The sequence below is a fragment of the Pempheris klunzingeri genome, chromosome 2 (genome assembly GCF_042242105.1).
Source record: "Pempheris klunzingeri isolate RE-2024b chromosome 2, fPemKlu1.hap1, whole genome shotgun sequence".
Lineage (NCBI taxonomy): Eukaryota > Metazoa > Chordata > Actinopteri > Acropomatiformes > Pempheridae > Pempheris > Pempheris klunzingeri.
The window spans coordinates 29,394,236-29,418,569 of NC_092013.1; the positions used below are offsets into that span (position 1 = coordinate 29,394,236).

The 24,334-nt window shown below is 42.8% G+C and overlaps 1 protein-coding gene across 1 annotated transcript; it reads left to right on the top strand.

The window, feature by feature from the left end:
* Positions 1–3,193: 3,193 nt before the first annotated feature.
* etnk2 (ethanolamine kinase 2) lies at positions 3,194–17,981 on the top strand. Its single transcript, XM_070842950.1, has 9 exons — positions 3,194–3,569; positions 11,933–12,070; positions 12,190–12,311; positions 12,847–12,987; positions 15,597–15,739; positions 16,292–16,375; positions 16,477–16,637; positions 16,732–16,805; positions 17,619–17,981. The coding sequence occupies exons 1-9, from the start codon at positions 3,423–3,425 to the stop codon at positions 17,689–17,691; spliced, it is 1,083 nt and encodes a 360-aa protein (XP_070699051.1). The 5' UTR covers positions 3,194–3,422; the 3' UTR covers positions 17,692–17,981.
* The last annotated feature ends 6,353 nt before the right edge of the window (positions 17,982–24,334 follow it).

Consider the following 24,334-nt stretch of genomic DNA (forward strand, 5'->3'; position numbering starts at 1 on the left):
ACACGCAGGGCTTCACGCAGGGCCACACGCAGGGCCACATGCAGGGCTACATGCAGGGCTACATGGAGGGCTACATGCAGGGCTACATGGAGGGCCACACGGGGGGCCACACGTGGGGCCACATGCAGAGCTACATGGAGGGCCACACGGGGGGCCACATGCAGGGCCACATGCAGAGCTACATGGAGGGCCACACGGGGGGCCACATGCAGGGCCACATGCAGAGCTACATGGAGGGCCACACGGGGGGCCACATGCAGGGCCACATGCAGAGCTACATGGAGGGCCACACGGGGGCCACACGTAGGGCCTCACGCAGGGCCACACGTAGGGCCTCACGCAGAGCCTCACGCAGAGCCTCACGCAGGGCTGCGCGCAGGGCCACACGCACGGCCACACGTTATGCGTTATACTAATACTTAATACTTAATATTTATTAAACGAGATATTTACATATGTTGCTTGGTGACTCGCTAGCAGTTCTCCCTCAGTAGTTAGCATGTAGCATGGTGCTAGCTAACTTTCCTTTTCATGATGAAAATCAACGTCAAGAGAAACAGAAATAAACTTACTTGGCCTCTCTCCGTAACACTCGCCCTCACTCTGGGTGAGTAAATTAGACTTCACCCTTCCAGAAAAATAATGTTTCTTCCTTAAACACAGCTAGCTGCTAGCTGGCTACTATTCATCGAGGGGTTGACAGTTTGCCCGTCACCACGGTAACAACCGAGAGAGCGGGGGGCGGGGTTGAGTTGCTATGGTGATGCCCACGCAGGAAGAGAACAGGAAGCTCTGGACTCACCTGCTCACCTGCCTTCAGCCTGCTGACTCCCCAACACACGTGCTTCTCACCAGAGCTGGAGGAGCGCTCGGGTCTGTGACTTCAGTAAAAGTAGGAATGTCACAATGTAAAAACACTCAGTTACAAGTAAAAGTCCTGCAAAATACAGCCTGGCCTACTTTAAGTAAGGCCATACTGGATTATTGGATTATATCTATTGCTGCATTAATGTATTCACCACTTTACTGTTGCTAACCTGTGATAATTCATCATAACATATTAGTTAATTATATTTTGAATTATTATTCATAATATGCAAAGTAACTAAAGTTATCAGACAAATGTGGTGAAGCAAAAAGCACAATATTTACCTTTAAAATGTAGTGGAGTACCTCAAAATTGTATTGCTGTACTTAGTAAGGCTACTTTCCACCACTGTTTATAACTACCAGTGTAAAAGCTTTTTGTCATCACAGCATATATACTTGTGTTTACACTACAGTTTATTTTATGGCACAGTATCAGATCTAACTTTATATTTAATCTTGTGTCATATTTTATTCCTATACTTTAGCTGCTTTGCTATTTTATGTCCAGTAGTGGAGGAAATAGTCAGATCCTTTACTTTGGTAAAAGTCCTAACACCATACCACACAAATACTCCATTACAAAAGAAAGTCACGCATTGAAAATGTTACCAAAAAGTATGTAAGTATGATCAATAAAGGTAAAAATATTCAATGCAGAAAAACGCATCAGTGTGAAAGCAGGATTACATTGTAAATTTTGAACTATCAGAACTTTCATTTTGGATCCATTGATCAATTGATTGGTTTGGAAAAATGATGAAAATAATGTGAAATGGCATCACAATGAGCCAGAGCACAAAGTTTGCTGTGTTCAACCAACAGTCCAAACCTCAACATTAGTAATTATTAGAAATAAAATTGTATGATTTACATTATTCTCAGCAAATATTCATGACTGAGAAGCTGGAACCATCAAATGTTTTACAAGAAAAATAGCAGAATATTTTAATTAGCAAATGAACTGGTAACCAAAGCTGTCAGACAAATGCAGTAAAGTAAAAAGTGCAACATTTCCCTCTGAGATGAGGTGGAGTGGAAGGAGAAGGTGGCATGAAACAGAAATGTTTTACATACTGTTAGATTCTAGATTTTGTTCTACTTATGTGATTTTTCTTTAGACACATTTTTAAATATACATATCTGAATGAGCATAGACCTACAACTAGAGAAAACTAGAACAAATAGAGATCTACAACTCTGATTCACAGCTGCTTGATTGTGATTGGTATGTACATGACAATAGAGCTTGAACTGGATGCAGACAAAACAGAAGGAGCACAAGGTTGTATGGTAGAGAATGTTTCTAGGTCTGTTGCAGGAGACCTGGACATGAAATGAAACTGGATGAGGGAAAATGTGAAAGAAAACTAAATGAAACTGTGTGTATCCCTTGTTTTGTGTCATCAGTGAGATGTGGCTTCTGCAACATGCCAAACAGTTCACAGCCAGGACACCAAGTGAACTCACTTGTATCAAAATTAGTGCTAAACAACAAACATTATTCTCATCGTGCATGCCCTGTATGCAGAGAAAGCTTTTTGACAGATGTAGGAAAGGAGAAGGAAACATCCATGTGCTCTCCGGAGACCTGCACGTCTCCAGTTTTGTCAACACTCTCCTGCAGAGCTGAGCATCGGACACATGATTATAATGTGACCTGACCAGCAGAATGACTTTTTTCACAGTTTCAGTACATTACTTCCTCCTGTTTACAGCACCTGGATGGCACAGACACACTCTCACACCGCACACAGCTGGCACAGCATGAATACCATGGTGGATATTCATTTATTTATCCATTCATATTCAAATATTGCGACTCAACACGGGCACTGAGACAGACTGTCCGCTGAACCTGTGTGCTGTTGTGACAGCTGACACATGCACAGTTTATGTGGTATATTATGCAACTGTGAAACCCCACAAGAAGAAGAAGATGAAGAAGAAGACAACAACACATTTATTTTATAGAGGGTACTCAGAGACACTTGAGAGAAGTTAAAATGATCCCAGAAAGCAACACACTAAAACCATGCAAGACAAAATTAAGCACGTTAACATTAGTAGTTTAGAAATTAGGACATTAAGCATGCAGTTTTTTTCAAAATGGCCTGAACACAGCTGCTCACTCCAGCTCGCAGCCCCCAGAGCTAGCACTGGCTTTTACTTCGGCTGAACTCGGACTCCACTCGGACGCACTCGGGCAGAGTGGGCGTGTCCGGCTGTGGTGCGTCTCAACCGGCGGTACAATCGGATGATCCCGGGCGGGCGGAGCTAAGTAGGAGGAAATGGTGCCGTTGGCTGACTGCTTCCAAGAAAACCGGCGACGAGCATCCGTACCCGGCAGTTTAGTCGCACATCTTTACTGCTTCCAGCTCACCACTGCTGCGACAGCACGCAAGACTAACCTCTCACGCAAAACTTCAGTCATTCTCGAAAGCCCACACACCAACATTTAGCTGCTTATTCACCAAGCAACACTTGTATGCTGCGATTTCTAGAAATATCTGTGAAGGGCTCGGAGATTAACGTTACAGGTACACGGCTGCAGGATGGAGACGCAGATACATGTGCCCGTCGGGTCGCCGGTAATTAGGAAAATTCCCATTTTCGTGGACGAGCACAACGTGACGGAGGGGGCGATGAAGCTCATAACGGAGCTGAGACCGGCGTGGGACCCGAGCCACGTCAAAACCAAGGTAACGTTAGCCGCTAAGCTAGCTGTGCAGAGTATGCTAGGCTAGGCTAAGACTGACAGAGCTCCGCAGCATCACCAAACTAGCTGGCAGCCCGGAGGGGGGCCGTGGAAACATTTTCTGCCGGCGAGGGTCAGCCCCTCTAACACACACACACACACACACTGCTACACACACTGCTACACGCTCTTCCTAACTAATGATTGAAGACTATCGATAGAAAAGTAATGCGGCGACGGTGACTAAAGTTAAGCTAGCAAGACCTGAACTAGCTAACAGAAAGTGGCGCTAGTTTCCTCAGAGGTTACTTCCAGGCTACAGACAGCTCCATAGTGCACGACCAGAGGACTCAACATGTCTGCAGTCAGCTGGTGGAAGGTTATCGGCATGGTTAGGGTGGTAGAGAAATGTGGCTGATTGGTAATTGCTTGCTCAAGGAAGCAGACACACCTTAATGCAATGGTGGAAGAAGCACTCATATAGATGTTACTGAGGTAAAAGTGCTCTACAACTCCCCTGTGCAAGAGTTCACTGAAGTAAGAGCATACAAGTCAAATTGTATTAAAAGTATTAAAAAATACTTGCTGGGCACAATGGTTCTTTTCAGAGAGTTATTTCATAATTATTCTTTTAAGTCATACATGCATTATTCATTCATATTATTGGAATATTATTACTGATGCATTAACATGTGAGCAGCAGTTTAATGTTACAGCTGTTTAGGGTGGATCTCACTTTAATGACTTTATATAGTGATGAGTAGTTTGATCCACAGCACAGTATCATGGCCTATAATTTACACGTTTTTTTTTTGTAATATCTTAATCAGTAAAGGAACTAAAACTGTCAGGAAATTGTATTGGAGCAAAAAGTACAATATTTTCCTCTGAAATGTAGTGAAGTGGAAGCAGAAAAAGGCATGAAAAGAAAACAAGTAAGGTGAGAGAACCTCCAATTTGTACTTGTGTGCAGTAGTTGAGTACATTGCCTTTTATGGAGAGTATTTAAGTAGATTTTCTGTAGTTATTTGCTTTACTGTAGCTCACGGCGAATACCTAGTAGTGGTGCAGCAGTCCTGTAATACATGATATGGGGTTTACAAGTCGATTCATTCACAGTCTCAATATTCGCAGTATTTAAAAATTTGTGTTCCTTTGGTATAAAAGCTGCTAATAAGACACTCTTAAATGAAGAAGTTTTAATTTTCATCTTTGGAAATGAAATGTTTGACTTTAAAGAATTGCCTGATGACAATGTTCTCCATAACATAAACAGCAAGTGTCAGAAATTAGTTCGGCAAACTTTCTAAATTTTAATTAAGTAAATTAATTCCTCAAAATACGTGTTGCAAATGGTGTCTCGTAGCATCTTAAAAGGCAAAATGAAATACAGACGGCATGAATACAAAGAGAGTCAAAGGAAAGACACGAACAGAAGGCAAATATGCAGGTCAGACAACCAGAGCACAGACCCGTGTCTGTTCTCAGCATAAGTGAAGAAGTTTAAAACTGAATCTAAAATTGAGAGTATTTTGGGTTGTACAGTTCATGCATTCTCAGTGACAGGAGCAGAAAGGAGAATGTCCAAAGGCAAATAATTGAAAGAAAAATTTCTGGTAAATTCAGGAAGTCAGTCTTTTTGAGCTGTTACACACAGCCTGTGCTTGTTGGCACTGCTAAATGCCCCAAAAAGTCATTAGGGGAACTCCTCTATGGCTAACTTGGAGTTCAGAGACGTACTGCAGCATTAGTCCCTCTGAACACTGGGATGGAGAGATCAGTGACAGTCTCCCTCTCCGATACAGAGCAAAATACTGTCACCACCATATAGTTACACCCCTAATGCCCATGAAGGCATTGTGTCAGATGGAGTTTGTAATATTAGCATCAGACACTTTCTCTGTTTAATAATGATGATAATAAGAATACAGCTTGTTTTTGTTTGTTTGTTGCTCGCTTGTAATTTTGTTTAGAGAAATTTTCAATGCATACATAGATCAGTAACTCTGTTTCAGTGCCTGTTTCTGGACAGGTACATATACATATGGGAAAACCTCTGCATATGGAGAGATAGAGAAATAGTAACAGCAGTGATTAAAAATAAGTAAGAAAGACCAAGTAAAAATGTGTTAAAAATAAATATAAAAATGATAAGAATACAACTCATAACAAAACCTAAGAGGAAATAAGAGTCTGTTGATCCAATGATAAAATGCACCTTTAAGTCCTCGCATAAAACCAATGCAGCAGCTAATAGTTATTTTAGTAATTGATTCATCTGCTGATTATTTTCTTGCCCAAGGTGAGGGTTAATACGTTAATATAATAGTTAGACACAGAAATGCAACTAATTCTCATGTGAGACAAGCTTTAAGAGAAAATGTCACTCAAGAAATAATTAAATCAACTGATAGTTGTGATGCTGCATAAAACTGCATGAAAAGTCATTTTAAATATATTAAATGGGAATAAACACTTTGAAATACAATAGAAATAAATAATGAATTCAAAATGTTTGGTGGGAAGATACTTTGGGCAGCGATTGGCTCAAATGTGTTAATCTGCCATAAGTAATAAACGTTTCAGCGATAAAGGTGAGGGGGGGGAAAGAAGATAAAATCAACGTAGCAAAGTTTGAACGAGCTACACCTGCTGCATCTGGCAGTGGCAGGTTGTTCACCTTGACTAGCGAATAGTATTTTCGCTTAAAATGCACATTCCTAGCAAAAGTAAAACTAAATAATCACAGCCTGTATTTGCTAAGTAAGTTTTGTACATGTTGGGGGAATTTTGATAATCCAAGAAGGACAGCAACAAACCACTGTTTTTTTTTTTTTATGTAATAAAAAAATAGAAAATAATTCTGTATATAACTTTACGCTGGACCTTAGCTCGAGGGCACCCTGATTGATGGGAATTGGGCTGAGAAATAATTCAGTATGATTATATCTGGACCGCTAGTGACATTTATCATGTCTGTTCCAAACACTGTCCAAAGTGTAATAACTAAAACCCAACAGAATGAGGTTTTTGTTTTACACTTTAAGAGTTTGGTTCAGTGTTTCCTGTGGAACCGGACAAAACTCCAGTACTTAAGCTCCAGGTGAATAATAACATTCTGTAAACAGCGGTGCCAGGCATACGCTGTGCTCCAGGGGCCCGATGCATTATAGCCATGAATCTACACAAAGACAGAAATGTGCATACGTGCATCTTTACGCCAGATGTATAAAGCCGCATGGCCATGGACCATAGACCATGGTTCTGCTTTCTAAATCTCAGTAGTTGTGGAACTGGGCGCACATGCACAAAATCAATTAAAATAGCCTAAAACTGTCAGTCTCCCAACTACGGTTTGGAGCCCTGGTCTAGAAAGGTAACACATACAATCACTCTAATCTTCATAAATTCTACACACATGTATACAGTCTGGATCGCTAATGCCTGTTGTGTTTACCTGCCTTATCACCCTTCATGTTCGAACATTGATTCACTGTACTCACTTTATGTATTTTGTCTCGCTCATCAGATTTCATGAAAACTGAATTTTAATGTGTGAATTTTTTCATTATCAGTCTTATAAAGAGTACACGGTCTCTCATTGGACATTATGACTCAGCATAAACTAGCCGTGCTTCAGTGGGCCGACAAGCTAATTTCATCATGGCAAGTCATGTTCATAGTAGCTAGAGCGGTAAAAAGGTGTTCTCTTGTGGCTAATCAGAAAAATTGGTAACAAAGACAGGAGTTCTTGGTGCTATTGTCACCATCAGAATGTTTCACTATAGTCTACAATAAAACCGGTACACTGACGCATCTCTAAATGTGGCATCACAATAAATTCCAAGTGTTGTGTATAAAGTTGGGAAAAGTGATTTTCAATATTTTTTACAGTGTGAAGAACATGTAATATATTGAAACTCTCTCTGTTACACCTGGGAAAAGATCTTTAGAGCATCCTGGCGTACAGCAGGTGTGTGGATAATGATGCATATCAAGCTTTTTCCATGATGATAAACTCTTATTGATTAACAGTACAATAATACACTGCCTGTCCAAAAAAAAAAGTCGCACACTCCAATATTTAATTGCACCACCTTTAGCTTTGAGTATCGTTTCAATAAGCTTCTGCAATGTCACAGCATTTATTTCCATCCAGCGTTGCATTAATTTTCCGCCAAGATCTTGTAGTGATGGGAGAGTCGGACCGCTGCTCAAAGTCTTCTCCAGCACATCCCAAAGATTCTCAATGGGGCTGAGGTCTGGACTCTGTGGTGGCCAATCCATGTGTGAAAATTGTGTCTCATGCTCCCTGAACCACTCATTCACAATGTGAGCTCGATGAATCCTGGCATTGTCATCTTGGAATATGCCCATGCCATCAGGGAAGAAAAACTCCATTGATGGAAAGACCTGGCCATTCAGTATATTCAGGTAGTCAGCTGACCTCATTCTCTGGGCACATAACGTTGCTGAACCTAGACCTGACCAGCTGCAGCAACCCCAGATCATAACATTGGCCCCACAGGTTTGTACGGTAGGCACTAGGCATGATGGGTGCATCATTTCATGCACCTCTCTTTTTACCCTGTAAAATCTGGTAAATCTGGACTCATCAGACCACATGACCTTCCTCCATTGCTCCAGAGTCCAATCTGTATGCTCCCTAGTAAATTGAAGCCTGTTTTTCCGATTAGCCTCACTGATCAGTGGTTTTCTTAGGGCTACACAGGTGTTTAGTCCCAATCCCTTGAGTTCCCTTAGCATTGTGCGTGTGGAAATGCTCTTACTTTCACTATTAAACACAGCCGTGAGTTCTACTGTTGACTTCCTACGATATGGTTTCACCAAACGTTTAAGTGATCTCCCATCACGATCATCCAAGACTTTGTTCCGACCACATTTCTTCCTCGAAGATGATGGTTCACCACTATCCTTCCAGGTTTTAATAATGCGTTGGATGATTCTTAACCCCATTTTAGTAGTTTCAGCAATCTCCTTAGTTGTTTTCTTTGCTTGATGCAGGCCAATAATTTGACCCTTCTGAAACAGATTAACATCCTTTCCACGACCACAGGATATGTCTTCTGACATGGTTGTTTAAGAAAAGAGAAGCTACTCACCGCATCAGCTAGGGTTATATGAGTTGTGGCCAGCTGAAACATATTCATCACTGCAGTAATTATCCAATGGAAGGCTCTTACCTATTTGCTTAGTTAAATCCAGGCGGCGACTTTTTTTTTTTGGACAGGCAGTGTATATCAGCCAGTGTCAGATAGGATCCAAAGACATGTATTCCTCAGATGTGATATAGGACAAAATAAGTTATAAAGAGTTATAAATAGAAGCAATATGACTGGTTGCCATTTCCCCCAATATTCTGTTCGCTCACGCTTAGGGAAACAAGCATATCCACATGTATGGCTGTACAGCCAATATAACATTCATTATGAATGAATTAAAAGAATGTAATCCATTAAGCAGTTTTTGTCTCTATCCCCAGTATACACGTATGAAAGGACTATGAAACAAACAGATGGAGTCTTTGTGCAGTATGCTTTCACCACACCATCACCACAGACCAACACACAAACTAAAGTGTGTCATCGAGAAATCCATTTTAGAGATTCAGCTTGTCAGGAAAGGAAAATGCATAATTGATTCCTCGTAAAAGGATCAGGTGACTGATGTGTCGCAGCCAGGTCAAAGTCTCTGGAGTAGCTCTGAGAGAGGACACAATTACACCATTTACTGCTCTTACTCTCCAGTGGCCCAGTTTGAACACGGCTAAGGCAACCATGTGTTTACAGACCTGCTTGTTGGTCTCTGTGGATCCAGCACCCCACCCATTCACATCCCTGCAGCCGAGATGGTGGCAGTGTTTACCTCGATCTCTACAGGACAGACCAACTCAGATTTCAACTTTATTTTATACCCAGAAGGCAACTTTTATTTCCACCACGCTTAGTACAAAAACAACATACAGGCATACAGTACATTAAGAGGGAGGGGAAGTGCACCGTGGGCTGTTAAAGTCGGATGATGACGTTAAAATTTTCCAACAGGCCACTGTCAGCCCAACAATTGCCATTTGCCAATATATTTGCAGAGGTGAGCGTGCGGTACATGCAGGGGGAGTCCCCACTCCCCACATGCCGGTTTCAGTGAATGTCGTCATGGAAAAGCCTGTTGCAAAAGTATTCTCTATTTGGGATTATTTTGCACAGCAATGGCATAAACAGTAGCATGTATCTTTTCGTCACTTCTGTAGAAACAATGAACAAAATAAAAGAATGTATTACCCGTAAAGTGACACGTTATATTTACACTTAAAGCATTATTGACGTTAGGCCAGCGCTGCCTTGGTCACTGGTCACCGTTGTCTATTACTATGGAATTTCAGATGCAGTCTTTGTTAAAACCAGATGCAACCAGCAAGCCAGAGGACCTAGATTGGGCACCTTAAAGGCCAATCATTTAGCAACAAAATAAAATCACCTAAGAAAAACCAACTGGCAACAGACTCAGCCAAACTCAATAGCTGTTATGTCGTCCAGTTGCCCAGTCCTACTAGAGGCCCAACAACATCAGCAGAGCTTTTTCACAATGACCAACACCCAAACAAGCTTTTTGTCTCTCAGACCGCTTGTGGAGTGGTAAAGCTGCATGACTGGCAGTGCCCTCATGAACAGGGTCACAGCGGAAACTGGGGTGAGGAGAGTGTGAGATCAATGTAAAAAAAAAAAAGTGGTGTTTGGTTGTGTTGGGGAGGATGTTCTGAGCAGCGGGACCATTGTGTTGATGAGAGCGGGAAGTGCTAGATGTGGCAAAGAGCAGCAGGGCAGCTCTGTTGACAGAAACACCCGATTAGCCCCGCCACCTGGACAGGAAGACTTTTACTGTAAATACACACTGTCCATGTCCAAACATCCCACACACACGCTGAGTTCCTGAAAACGGCAGCGTGTGCCAACAGCAACAGAGCAACAGTCTCCTCTTACAACTTTCTCATGATGAAGACCGAATGGTTCATCCCTGCCAAAGAAAGTCTGCATCAGAGACCTTCCAGTCAGACCACAGAAAATAGACTCATTCATGGAAAAAAATCAAACGTCAGGCAGTATATAGCCGAATGTTTACCTCTGTCTGGGTCCAAGCTTATCGCTGTCTGTCGATGTATTGATCGCCGGTCTTAGCGGTGTATTGTGCGGTGGGTAGAAGGGATCAGTCATGTGGTAGCAAAGGCGTGTATGCTTGTGTACGTACGGTCATAACAGGGATGCCTGCACGCCCATCTTTGTGGTCAGCCACGTGTGGAATGCCAGATATGTGTGAGTGAGCGTCTAGGCCGGGGGAGATGTGTATGTTGTTATTGTGTTCACTGCAGTGGGACGGACTGGCCCCACTGGTTTCCATCGGAGTGATGTTGTCACTCAGACATGTAAGGCCTAGCCTCAGACACAGAAGGCTTTTTGCTTACTCTTCATTTTAGTGGAGGCATTTGACTCAGCTTGTTGACTCAGTGATGCACCACCACCATAAAAGTCACCAGGCCTCAGGCAGGCACTGCACGTACAAACAGTTGTTTTTAAAAAGGCTGGGTGATTTTTAGAGAATTTTGCCCATTCACCAATCTTCATGTATTTAGAGTTTTGTCTACCTTTTTGAAAAAGTTTAGGTGTCTCTCTGAAAATGTGCTTGAATGAGTCCCAGTGAGGAGTTTGCCATTGTTGAATGTCTTTTTAGGCCCAGCCTCACAGCCATTTACAAGAAACATTTCCTCTGGTGTTCCTATGTGTTTTGTTTTCTTCTGACGACAACGACCAACAACTTGTTTCAGACCGATTATTGTAAAGTGACCCATAATCACAAAAGAAGAACACATCCGCACAGTTTCTAATCAAAACCACCAAAATGAAGCCTGTGCCCGTGTGCTGATTGAACAGTGTTTACCAATTTTAAACACACGTGACAGTGACTTGACAAATGGAGTGTATCTAGAAATGTGAGTGATCATTCTTTGAGTGTAGTGTTGACAAAAAAGAAATCATTAGAGCTTAGGCCTAGTTCTTGCGCAGCCTGATGCCATGTGCTATATCCAGGTTGCATTTCAAAGCGTGACAGTGATTCAGACGAAGAATGTTGCTGTAGGAGACATTTATCTCATGTAGGACAGAGCTGCATGCTGTCTGCACTGTTGATCGTGACCTGGAGACAAGTGATAGCTTTTCAGAACAGCATGAGAACACTCAAATTGATGATTTTATTTGGGAACCACTAAGGTGGTCGCTGGGTTTATTCCTCCGTCTTTATCTCTGTCAGAGGTTATATCACACGTTCTTTTCTGTTCTTCTCTTCCTCTTCCAGCTCTTCACTGATGGAACCACTAATAAGCTAGTGGGCTGCTACGTGGAGGACAGTCCAGAGGACGTGGTCCTGGTTCGAGTATACGGGAACAAGACAGAGCTGATTGTGGACAGAGATAATGAGCTCAAAAGCTTTCAGGTAGTGTCAAAACAAATGAGTCAAATAGGTTGTGCTCTGCCGTGAATCTAATAAGCGCTTTAGAATAGTTTCTCTCATCTTGTTCTCATGTGTTGTGTGTTTTTGTGTCCCCTCTCTAGGTGCTACATGCTAATGGTTGTGCTCCTCGCCTCTACTGTACCTTTCAGAATGGCATCTGCTATGAGTTCATGCAGGGGGACGCTTTAGGGACTCAGGATGTCAGGGATCCCTCCTTACTCAGGTTGGGACTTGGTAGAGATACTCAGGATTTTGAGCTCAGGGATGGTAGAACTAAAACTGTGTATAGTAGCATTGTAATATTGTGCTCAGAGTCCTACTGCTGTAGGTTTTTTCATTCTACATTGTAGACACAAAGCCAAAAATGCCTCAACACTGCACAGGAAAGAGGCAAATGATGGCTACATGTATGAGTCACATGCAAATGATAGCTGGAGGATACATTTATGCAGAGAAGTCTCTTGTGTCTTTATACTATCACAGCAATTATTGTGATATGCCCAAACCACACACAATGTCCTCGGGGCTGGCTGTTAAATGCTCTTCTGTCTACGTCACATGATTATTCAGTAGTTTTCATTGGACTCTTTTCAGGAACTCTTGGCCTCATCTAACCTTGCAGATAAAAGTATCTTGATCTTGTCTGCCATATAACTGTTGGGCTTCCTTATAACTGGAGACTATGACACAACATGTTGTGAAATCTAGTCATGATGATACGCTTTTATTTATCTTTTTGTGCGTCTGTCTCCTCTCAGACTGATAGCCAGGGAGATGGCTCGCATTCATGCCATCCATGCACACAACGGCTGCATCCCCAAACCCAATCTTTGGATTAAGATGCGGAAATACTTCTCTCTCGTGGCCACAGAGTTCACCGACCAAGCGTCTAACATCAGGTAAGATCTGACATCTCAGCTGCCTCTCAGTAGTTTTTGGTTGGGGCTTCTGCTCATGACGCACACACACACACACACACACAGAGTGATAATGATGCAAATAGCTCATGGAGTGCAGCATGATTTGCCTGTAACATTAGTTGTGAGGACAGTCAGTTTCCCCTTGCCTGATATCATCTGAGAGCACTCAGTAAAGTTGTTTTATCAAGCGTTTTTGCACCAAGATGTAACAAGTTACCCTGCAATTTTCTAGGTACCAGAGGTCTAAAGTTTTTTTTTTCTCTCCCAGACCAAATGCAAATAATTTGTGTGAATAAATTGCACGTCAATTAAGAAATTTGCACCCATGTATGTTTAAGCCTATCCGCACGAAACTGATATTTCACTTTGTGGTTTTCTTTTTTTCTGCAGCTGGTTCAATTTCTGCAAATTCCACATGCTTATAAAAACAAGGCAACAAATAGAATAAAAGTTTTGCACATGGTCAGTCATCGTCCTCAGATGATGAGTCTTACTGATCTCTTGACTTTTCTTCTAGCGCTATTGTCACGTCAACAATTTCATTTGGCCAATATTTTGGTTTATGACCAAATATCTGCAAAACTAGTAGCATTAAATATTAGTAAGCTTACATACTCAACTAAGACCACGTCTACACTAGCCTGTCAAATTTTTAAATCAGTGTTTCCATGTGAGTAAGACTTGTGTCTACACTGCGTTTTACAGGTCGTTGTAGTAGAGACCTGAACAATAGAAAAATGTCTCAGTCTCATCTTTTTGCCCTGTTTTCATTTTCATTTCCTAAAAGTTTTTGCACATCACAAAGTCTCAGTGACGAGTGTTTAGCATCAGAAACTCTTGACTACGAAGAAAACAGAGTTCTGCTCACCCTGCCCATCACTTGTACTCACTTTATTAAAGCTGCTCTGGTGAGGAGTGAGACTGACAGCCCCCGTGAAACAAATCACAGTTGAATGATCGGAACGTTGTCTGACAAAATTAACATAAGTAAAATTAACACAAAAGTACAGCTGTGCTCTGTCATTGGCTATATGATTAAATGAACAATCACACAGACGGTAATAAAATGAGAGGAAGTTGTCTTCTTAACCTGCAACACAAGTGACTATAGTTAGACAGCTGCAGACACAGCTAGTTCCTCTGCTCAGTGACACCCTGATGAACCCCTGTTCTGTCCCTCCGGCTGTATGTACAGCATTACAGACTCAGTCAAGTTATTTAGACATTAAGGTGCTCATACAGGAGGAATCTAAGTTGGAGGAGACTGTTCTTTCACACACCCTGTCTTGCCCACGGGCGCTCAGACATGTTCACTTAGGGGAGCTGGGGATCGAACCGTTGATCCTCCGATTGATGGATGACCCACAGTTCCCCGCAGTTCAACCAACCTCTGACCCCTGAGCATTTTCATCTGTGAGAAAGTGGAAAGAAAAGCCGTTCCCTGAAGTTCAGGCTGACGATGGTTCAGTCTGGCTCTTGGCACTGGACCTGTGGCGCCATCAAAGGTGGATCGTTTCATAACCTTGCCAGCTGCCCAGTCCCAGCTCACGTCTTTGTTATGATGGCTATTAGATTAAGTCCAGCATGTGGCTTATATAACTGTAACAATAATAGCCGGCAGGATTAGGGAGTCTGAGGCATGCAGTGGGCCAGCAGATGTTTGCTTAGCTCAGTGTATCAGGTCACTTTACTCTCTTCCTTGGTTACACTGGCAGGCAGAGTGTTCTGGTCCTGGACAGCAGACACTTGTTGCTCTGCGGTCTGAAACAGAGTGCATAGAGGCCCAGATGCTAATGTGCATTTTCAAAGAACACTTCCACCAGGCAAAGATTGAGAACAGTTTAGACTCAGGTGAAGGAGAGGCAGTGAGCCAGGTAGAAATCTCCAAGGAGAGGGTGTGTGTGTGTCACGCAGCCTCCCTCCCGGCACTCTCTCATCTCCTGCTATCAGCCTGACTGCAGACTAAGCCACATAAGCCCATTACAGTTAGCACAGGGGTCTCAGTACACCAGTGTGGTTGGCTTAGACAGTGACTTAACCCTTTCTCCACTAGCCAATAATAACATCTTTCGAAATGACACATGCTGTTGATCTGAAGTGATGAATATGCGTCGCGTGACCAGGGCTGAACACGGGTTGGAAGCATGAATGCTCAGAGGGCCTGTGTCATATACACAGAGATGGAAAAGAGATTAATACAGCTGCAGGAGATGCATGAGTGCCATTTTTCAAGCATAGTATGTACATACAGTAATCAAATATATCACAAATGAAACGTTTATTATCAGATCTTCAAACTCAGTTCAGAAGCAGACCAAGCAGTGTAGCCATGGTGACTCAGGAGCACTGCAGCACCATGAGTGTCCACTGAGAGCTTGTTTCTATGTAAGTGTACTCCCACTGAGCCTGTGTGCTGTCTGTGCATGTTGCTCTCTGTTGTTTGGTCGTCATTTAACATACGTTCCCACTTTGTCATGAACCCCAAACAAGGAAAAGCTGTTTGTTTTTGTTCAATAATAACTAATTAAAGCACTTCTTTGGCTGTGCACAAGCTGACCTTTTCTCCATCTCCCTCCCTTCCTGTCCAGGATCCAGCAGGAGGTTCCCAGCAAGGCGGTACTGGAGCAGGAGATGGTGTGGATGAAGGAGCATCTCTCCACCCTGGGCTCCCCGGTTGTGCTCTGCCACAATGACCTGCTCTGCAAGAATATTATCCACAACAGCAAAGAGGGTGTGTACCATTTACCTAAACAGTGCTGCTCTGTTACATATTTTATGACTAGGGCTGCAACTAGATTTATTTATTTTTTCATTATCAGTGAATCTGTTGATTATTTTCATGAATAATCCTTTGGTCTAAAAAATGGTAAAACGCCCCAAATTGTCTGTAATTGTACTGGGCCACAACAGAGTCTTAGCTCCAGTCCAACATCAGCAGAGAGGAGACAGGGCAGAGAAATGTCCCCTGGCAAAGTAGTGGCTGTTTGATCACTGACCTGAATTTTCTGGTTTCTTGTTTGTATACACCAGAAGTGAATTGTATGTATATCATTCAGCTTTTCTGAAGCTGTTAAAATAAAAGCAGTTTTTGAAAATGGCGGAGTTGGTTGCACATCCGTTGGCACCACAGTTGCTCTGCTCTCACCTGAAGCTGCAACACGCAGCATGAGCTGCACACTCCTGGGACTTAAACATCTTCTTCTCAGCAATTGAGCAGACAAAACAGCTGTTTTTGAACAAGTACACCTTTCCACACTTATCTTGTTATCTTGTTGTCTCTCAGGTCATGTTCGCTTCATAGACTACGAATACTCAAGCTACAACTACCAGGCCTTCGACATCGGCAACCACTTCAATGAGTTTGCAGGTTTGTTGAACCACAGTGTGGTTTGTATGTTAGACTTTATGTTCTGTCCATCCCAGTATGGCTTATTATACAACTGTGTGTCCACATTTGTGTGTAATCAGGAATGGCGGAGCTGGACTATGGGCTGTACCCCAGTCGGGAGATGCAGATGGAGTGGCTCAAAGTGTACCTGCCGGCATACAAACTGTTCACCAAGAAAACAGAGGAGGTCAGCCAGCGAGAGCTGGAGACGCTCTATGTGCAGGTCAACAAGTTTGCTCTGGTGAGGAGGAGGAATATGCTGTGAAAACACTTCTCTCATTCACTCGCACCCAAAGTGTCTCATATCATCTGATATCTGGTTTGTGTCCCTAAAGGCTTCTCACTTCTTCTGGGGCTTCTGGGCACTCATCCAGGCCAAATACTCCACCATCGACTTTGACTTTCTCGGGTAAGGCACTGTGTGACTGTTTGAGAGCTGTGTGAGGTGCCCCCCCCACACACACACTCATGACTGATATTACATAAATGATAGGTTGGACTATTTGTCTGAAAAGAATCTGTCAGTGTTGGTTAGACAGAGCGTTATGAGAGACTGAAACCAAAAACCCCAAAGCCAGCATGTCTCTCATTTCTTCTGCGAACGTCCGCACCACTGAACACTTCCTGCCCACACACCCGTAACACACCCGGGCACCAGGCTTGCCTCCCATGGTGGTTCACACAGAGGAAGGAGGTTTATGGCTCAGGGGCTTCTGCCTCACTGACAGCACGGCAGTGCAAGAGGGAGCATCTCCCCTAATTTATTTGTGTGACTGAAGGGCCTCTCTGCTAATTTGACTACTGCAAAAAACTAGACTAAAATAATGTTTTGCTAAAAAAGGAGCACATGCTGTATATCCATGGTGTTTGTTTTGGATTGTGTGAGTGAAGGGCCTCTGCTGTGCTTTCACTAACCTTATGTCTCTCCATTACCAGGCTAGTTAGCTGTTAGCTGTTGCCCCATCTGTGACTTGATCGTTGTGTATGGTGCTCTCTGAGTCAGTGCCAAAGTTAGTGCATGTCGTGATTGGAATTGTAGAGTGAAGTTTGTAACAGGTCTACTTGTTGATGTGAGTTTTGACAGATTGCTCATTTGCCATCCCAACATGTGGACCCATGACATCGCTAATGCCAAATCCTTGGCTTTTTTTTGTCACCATAACGGCACTTTAATCATAGTTTATTTTCCTGAACACAACACCCTTTGTCTTCTGTCTTGCAGGTACGCTGTGCTACGTTTCAACCAGTACTTCAAGACCAAACCTGCAGTGATGGCTCTGCAGATCCCTGAATGAGAGGAGAGAGAGGAAGACAGGAGGGACGGTGTGACAGGTTTTTTTTCCAGGACTTCCTGTAGGGTGGGAACACTGACATTGGGCACAGCGCGGTCTACCTGGCATCCTTTTCTGCAACAAGCGCAATTACTCTTTTATTCCTTCAACCTAGCTCCACGTCTGTCTCAACTCTAGCCTAACCAACTCTATCTTCCATGAGTTCTGTGTGTGAGTGTATTTTTGTGTATGTTTGTCTTTATAGTTTATCGTGATACGACTGGCGTCTTGCTTTTTTGAGCAAGGCGTGTAGTGAGCACGGCAGTCACAGAGTTTAAGGTAGAGATCATTGACTTAAAACCTGCTTGATTTCTGTCACACTGGCGCCAAAATGTTCAACAATGCTAGCAATGATGGTCAAAAGAGTGGTGAGACTGTTGAGGAGGGTTTGATGCTGACATTGTTGTCTGTGCACTGTATCTATGGCTTAATGCCACGGCCTCATGATAGTTAGAAACTGACTATAGAGGCATTTCCCTTGGGATTCCTCAGATTTTGCGTGTGGTGTGTACGGCGAGATCATTCCTCTTTCTGTCTGCAGGTAGTTTAACATTTCCAGTTCTAATCTGTGCAACCTTTCCTCTTTCTTCTCCATCTTGGTGCTAAGTGATTGTAGCTGCAGTGTTTCTGCACTGCACTTCCCAGAGATCACCTGTGCATCAAACACTGTGTGGGTGCTACCTTGTTGTGTCTGTCCTGATTTTTATTATTTTTTTCTGTTGTTTGAGCTTCTGTCAGTTCCTCTTCTAGTTATTTTAAGCAAACTGCTGCTGCTGCTGCTGCTGCTAGAAATGTAAAACGAACTTTTCTGTGTGCTAGTGGACTTTTCCCCTGGAAGGACCTACCAGACAGACAGCAAATGGAAAAGTTAATTTAATGGACTGGCTGTAGGTTGAATCACTGTTGTGTTATAGCAATCGGTGATAGAGAGTAGCTAAATGTGCATTTATTTATTTATGTGAAGACATTGTGGATTATTTAACATCTCAGGTGAAACAACTTGCTTTAGTAAGTGTGGCTTTGTGTTGAACTGGGAAGTGATACTGACGGAGGAGGGGAGATGGATGTTTGTTAAAAAGAGGGGAGCTTTGCAAATGTCACTCCAAACTATGTGTGCATTTCTGTCCTCAAACCGTTTTTCCACCTTCTTGACTTTTATGGTAACTGCGAATCGCTCGGTTAAACTTTCCATTTAAACTTTCCAGACCTCTTGGAAAATCACAACCTCTGTCATCCCCACTGCCAACCCCTCCTCCCCTCCTTCACGTCTCCCCTGTGTCTGCTCCCTCCTCGTCTTGCCATCTTTGATCTCCCTCCCCAGTTTTGTTTTGTATCTCCCTTCATCTGTTGAGATTGAGGCAGTAGCACCCGTTCTGCCGGCCATCTTAACATCAGAGACCGCATCAGCTCCATGCTGTAATCCATTCCCAGTGACATCCCAGATTTTTGGGACACATTTTGTTGCATAACCAGACGTTGCATAAGTTGAATCTGGGGTCAGATCAAGTCTAGCTTTCAGAAAGAAGCAGGAATGGTTTAGGTGTGACTGGAGTGGAGTCAGAAAGAAGTGAGCTGACCAGTCGTCTGTAGCCTGCTCCTTGCCTCCTTACTAGCAACTGGAGGCTACATTAGCCACAACTAACATCACACACACAAATCTCTGACCAAACTGTTGCAGTCGAATTGCACTATGAGTAACGTAGTTACCAGGTTTAGATGAAGAAGATGAATGTGTGGAATAAAGTGGACTTGCAAGGAACAGATAAAAAAAAAAAGATCTGTCAAAACTGAAGCAGCAGAGGCTGAGATGTCCTGTCATTTAGTCCCTAGCATGGGTCAACTCCAAAGACACTGGATCCTACACTTCCCATAATGCAACTCAGTAGCCTCTTTCACTACACTTTCCCTCAGTGGTAAATGCTAATGTCTGTCCAAGCCTGAGTGACGTCACTTGAGCCATTTCAACAGTTTCTGGTTATTCTTTCGTCACTTGATTTGTCTCAGCTCTATTTGAGCGCACACAGAGCCCCTCGTGAGCCTCAGAAGACAAAATGTCTTGAAGTCCCTTTAATTACAGAGACCGTGGCATTGACCAGGCTCTTAGAAAAATCTTGATACAGCACAAGCACTAGCTTCTGTCATCATAAGGATTCATTCATGTCTGGCTCCGGAGACGGGATCCTTTCTTAAACACACACACACACACACACACACACACACACACACACACACACACACACACACACACACACACACTCCTCAGGATGCTTAACCCGTCTCTGGCCCAGCAGGGGGAGACACTGAGCCCTGACCTTTGTCCTCCTCTGCAGGTCTCATGTAACCGACAGGTTTAATAATTTACCAAGTGAGCAGCAGCCCCTCTGAACAGACAGAGGCTAACTGACGGTGATGGTTTCCAGTTGGGACCGTTAACCCAAGTAATGACACAAGTGCTTTCAGAGGGATCACATTCATATTTGAAACGTGTCGGTGGTTCTTATCCTCTGAACTGATGACTAGAGCCTTCTAGATGTGAAGTCTAACTCTTTTTAGGGCTGCGTGAGGCTAAATGGGCTTAGGAGCTAGTAAGTGTAGTAAGAAAGAGTACTTATACGATGGCACGTATTTGGTCATAAATTGTCTTGAACATGCTCGAATCATCCACGTCAGTAGTGCATTTTTATTTTTAGAATAATCAAGAGGCCCTTATTTCAGGGAACTAATAGTGGAGTAATCTGCTTAGTAGATTTGCAGACAAAGACCAATTTAGTGAGCTTGCTGCTTGAATGCACAATCCTAATACCATGGTAGGAATTCAGCCCGGATAAAAAGGGCATTTGCACTCTGTGAACACTAAACAAATTTCTGTATTCCCTTAATGGAGGACATCAGTCATCAGGCGGATGTCATCAGTGGCCTCAGTTTGGGATTTTGGCTGAGAAACGTTTTAGGGGCAGGTTTATGTAGTTTCCTCTGAAATGATATCTAACGCTCTAGCAGTCACTGCTGTTAAAGGCTAGAGCTAAATGTAGCATTGAACTAAAAAACACATTCCACACAGTCGCTAAAAACTTTGCACTCATTCAGCTCTTTGGCCCACTGGTCACCTTACCCAGCGTGCTGTAAGGCATCAGAGAGACTGGCACCAAAGTCATCTCTGTGATGTTTAAGTAGTTATGTTCAGTATGTATTGTAAAGGCTTCAACATGCTCCACGCACCGCATTGACAAACCACTAAAGCCCCCTTATCCTCGCTCTTTCATAGGGAAAGTCACCCTCTTCTTAAAAACAACTCAGACACACACAAGCGAACAGTATGTGAGATGATCTTGTGTCCTATCTTCACTTTTGTCCTGTGTTCTGTGATGTAAAATCACTGTTTTTGTGAATGTGTGTGCAGAGAGCGATAAAACAGCTGTTTGTGGTTAAACCAAAAGGATCTTCCAGGTCTCTCTCTGTAGGGATCCTTTCCATGATGCTGTCACACACTTAGAATAACACTCTGAGCCTGTCAGTGGCTAAAACAAGCACTTTTAGTGGACGCACTTTAGAAACAGTTGCCCCAAAGGATTACATTGCAGTCCGTTCACAGCCTGTTCGCAGCCGGCGGCTGAGGTGATCTACTGGACCAGGTCCAAAGGTTTTTGTACCTACCAGTCATTTCAAACCCAAAATATGTAAAGGCCCAGTTTTAAAGGCACAATCTACAAATCAAAACATAAGCTTGGAACCAACTATCCCTCTCACAATGATTGACACCAGGCTGAAAAGCAGAAAAGGTTGTAAGTCTGTTGCACCACCTCGTGTTGTCAGTGGGTTACAGTCACTTTGTCAAACTGCTGTTTCCCATGTCTAAAGTTATGAATTATGTGTCATGACATTGACAGTTTTTTTTCTTTTACAACAGTGATGTGAGTAGTATTTTTAATTTTTTCATCTACAAATGCTTCAGTCATGTATGGAGTTCAGTGGTTATACAACTATTGTACTAAATACAACCACTTCAACAACTATAGATGAAAAACCTACTGATTGGAAAATGATCCTAAAGACGGAAAGGTCACCCTACATGTCATAGTAGCAACTTATTCTGTTTACCAAGTTGTCACAGAAGTTGTGGATCTACAATCCAGTTAAGTACAAATGCTAAAAGAATCGAATATGAATAAATGACTGAATAATAATTCATGAATAAATAATTCAGATTTCTTATTAACATCACTTGACACAAAGATGCCTTACACACTGGGTAAGGTGAAAATGAGCCAAACGAGAAGTTGGTGTGGACATTCCCAGACAAACAGAAAACCCTGTTTGAAGAGCAGGGTGCTGCGTACGATTGGTCTGTCTTATTGTGCCCACTAGTATCACAGACACGCCGTCTGAATTCCCCGTTCCACGCTGGCCGTCACAGACTCTTTATGTTTGTCAGTAGGGCCGTTTTAAACAGGGTTTATTTATTGAGTGAATCTAACGTTGCATTTCACACCCTCATCTTTTGTTTTCTAATCATACCAAAACGGTTAGCTTCACAAGGTTTGCATTGCAGTTTATTTGAGATTAACTGTTTTTGTGTGTGAATGTACTAACTTAAGTTTAAGAAACACTGTACAGGTAACTGATTTTTTTTTTTTTGTTTCCTTTGTATGCTGATATTTACTTTTTGTAAATGCTTCGAGCGCTGTGTAAAGGGACCCAGCGTTCGGCTTCCAGATGTGACTTTGTATATGTACTCATCCACTGCTAAAAGGAGATGCTGCGTCAGCGTGTGCAGCCAGCAGAGATGGAGGATGTAAATACTGTAAGAAATACTGTGAAAAAGCTTACTGTACAGTGATCCTTCACACCTCTGTAGGAGTGGCAAGAAGAATTATTTAACAGTTGTCAGTAAATATTTCCATTAAAATACCTAAAATAATAAAACTGACTTTGTGCTTCTGATTGGTTTCGTCTCCAAACTACCAAAATGTGACTTCTCTCCAGTGGACATCCCAGTTTTCTGCTGCTGGTTCTGTGTGCCAGCTGACCTGATGCCTTGGCCCCAACCGGAGGAAGGAAGAAGAAGCTCTGTGCTGTGGGACATCCTGCCAAAGCAGTAGGGATCCTTTCCATGATGCTGTCACACACTTAGAATAACACTCTGAGCCTGTCAGTGGATCAAACAAGCTCTTTTAGTGGACCTACTGTGATCAGGTGCAGTTGTCCCAAAGGATCACGTTGCAGCCATTGCAGCCTGTTTGGTGGCTGCTGGCTGAGGTGATCTACTGGACCAGTTCCAACACTTTTACCACCTACCAGTCATTCAGACACTAAAATATGTGGATATCACAGTTCTCCTTTTAAACAGTGTTCAACAGCAGCCTTCAGTATTTCGTTGTCACCATCTGGAGTCAGCCAGACAGATCTCCACGGAAACAGGCTTTCATGTGTAAAGTGTAATCTTAACACTTTACTGACAGACTGTGATACTGTTTGAAATGTTTCACATGTTTTATTGTTTCCTTTTAGTCTGTGTAACACAGCTCTTAGCTGGGATGGATGTAATGACATGTCCAACATGATGCAGTGTAATCCCACAGGCCGGCAGACGGCAGGTAGGTCAGGATGTGCAGGAGGTCACTGAGTTCAGCTAAATCTCTTCACAGTTTGATATTTTGGCAGCAAGGGAAGAATACAGAATTTTCCACTCTTGTATGAACATCTATTCGTGGTGCGACAGCTGTGATCCATTTAGGTGAATCAGCTCAAGCTCAATACTGGAGACCTGGAGCAGTTAAAATATCTTTCCAAAGTCGAAAACAGGGAATTTATTACATTGTGATTTACTAAGAATGTTCCAATGTGATTCATCAGGGTGAATGAGATGCTAATTTGCATTGATTTTCTCTTTATGGACAAATGTACTGTGGGAAGAACCTCTGGGAGACCTGAATTATGGAGCTGAGTAATTACTGAAGCAACCTGTGGGGAGAGATTCACACATACTTATTAAAAAAAATCAAACGTGATTAACACAACCAATTTATTGTCTTTCAAGAAAAAACAGACACAAAACTCTGAAAACATAGAGAAACGTACACCTTTAAATTACACAGGCTCTTATTAACAAAATAAAGTCTCTTTCTATATTTACATCAGCAGGGGTAACAACAGGTGACTCCTCAGCATGTCTCCACTAAAATAAGATAGACTTTTCCTCTGATGTCCATCTCAGTGCACAAAAACCAGCATCTTTACTCTACATGATTGTATAGGATGAGCCCCACAGCCCCGAGGTCCGAAATTTGTCTTTTCCCGCCATTTTGATTTGTCAGACTTGCAGTCGGCTAAAGGTGGACTGACCCCAGTGTTGTTTACACTACGCGCTTGTTAAATTGTCCTATTGGTCAATATGGTCAACGAGTGGTGAGAACAGAGACACCGAAACTATCCAAGTGCTCTGAGGCGACAGCCAGAAGAGCAACGTGCTAGGATCTAACAATACTCAGGAGGGTGCAGTAGGTTTGTTTGTGGCACTATTTTATTTGAGGCAACCACTGAGCAGTGATTGTAAGCTGCACTCCGTCTCCTGAACTCCAGCATCACCCTCACAGGCCATTAAAGAGGT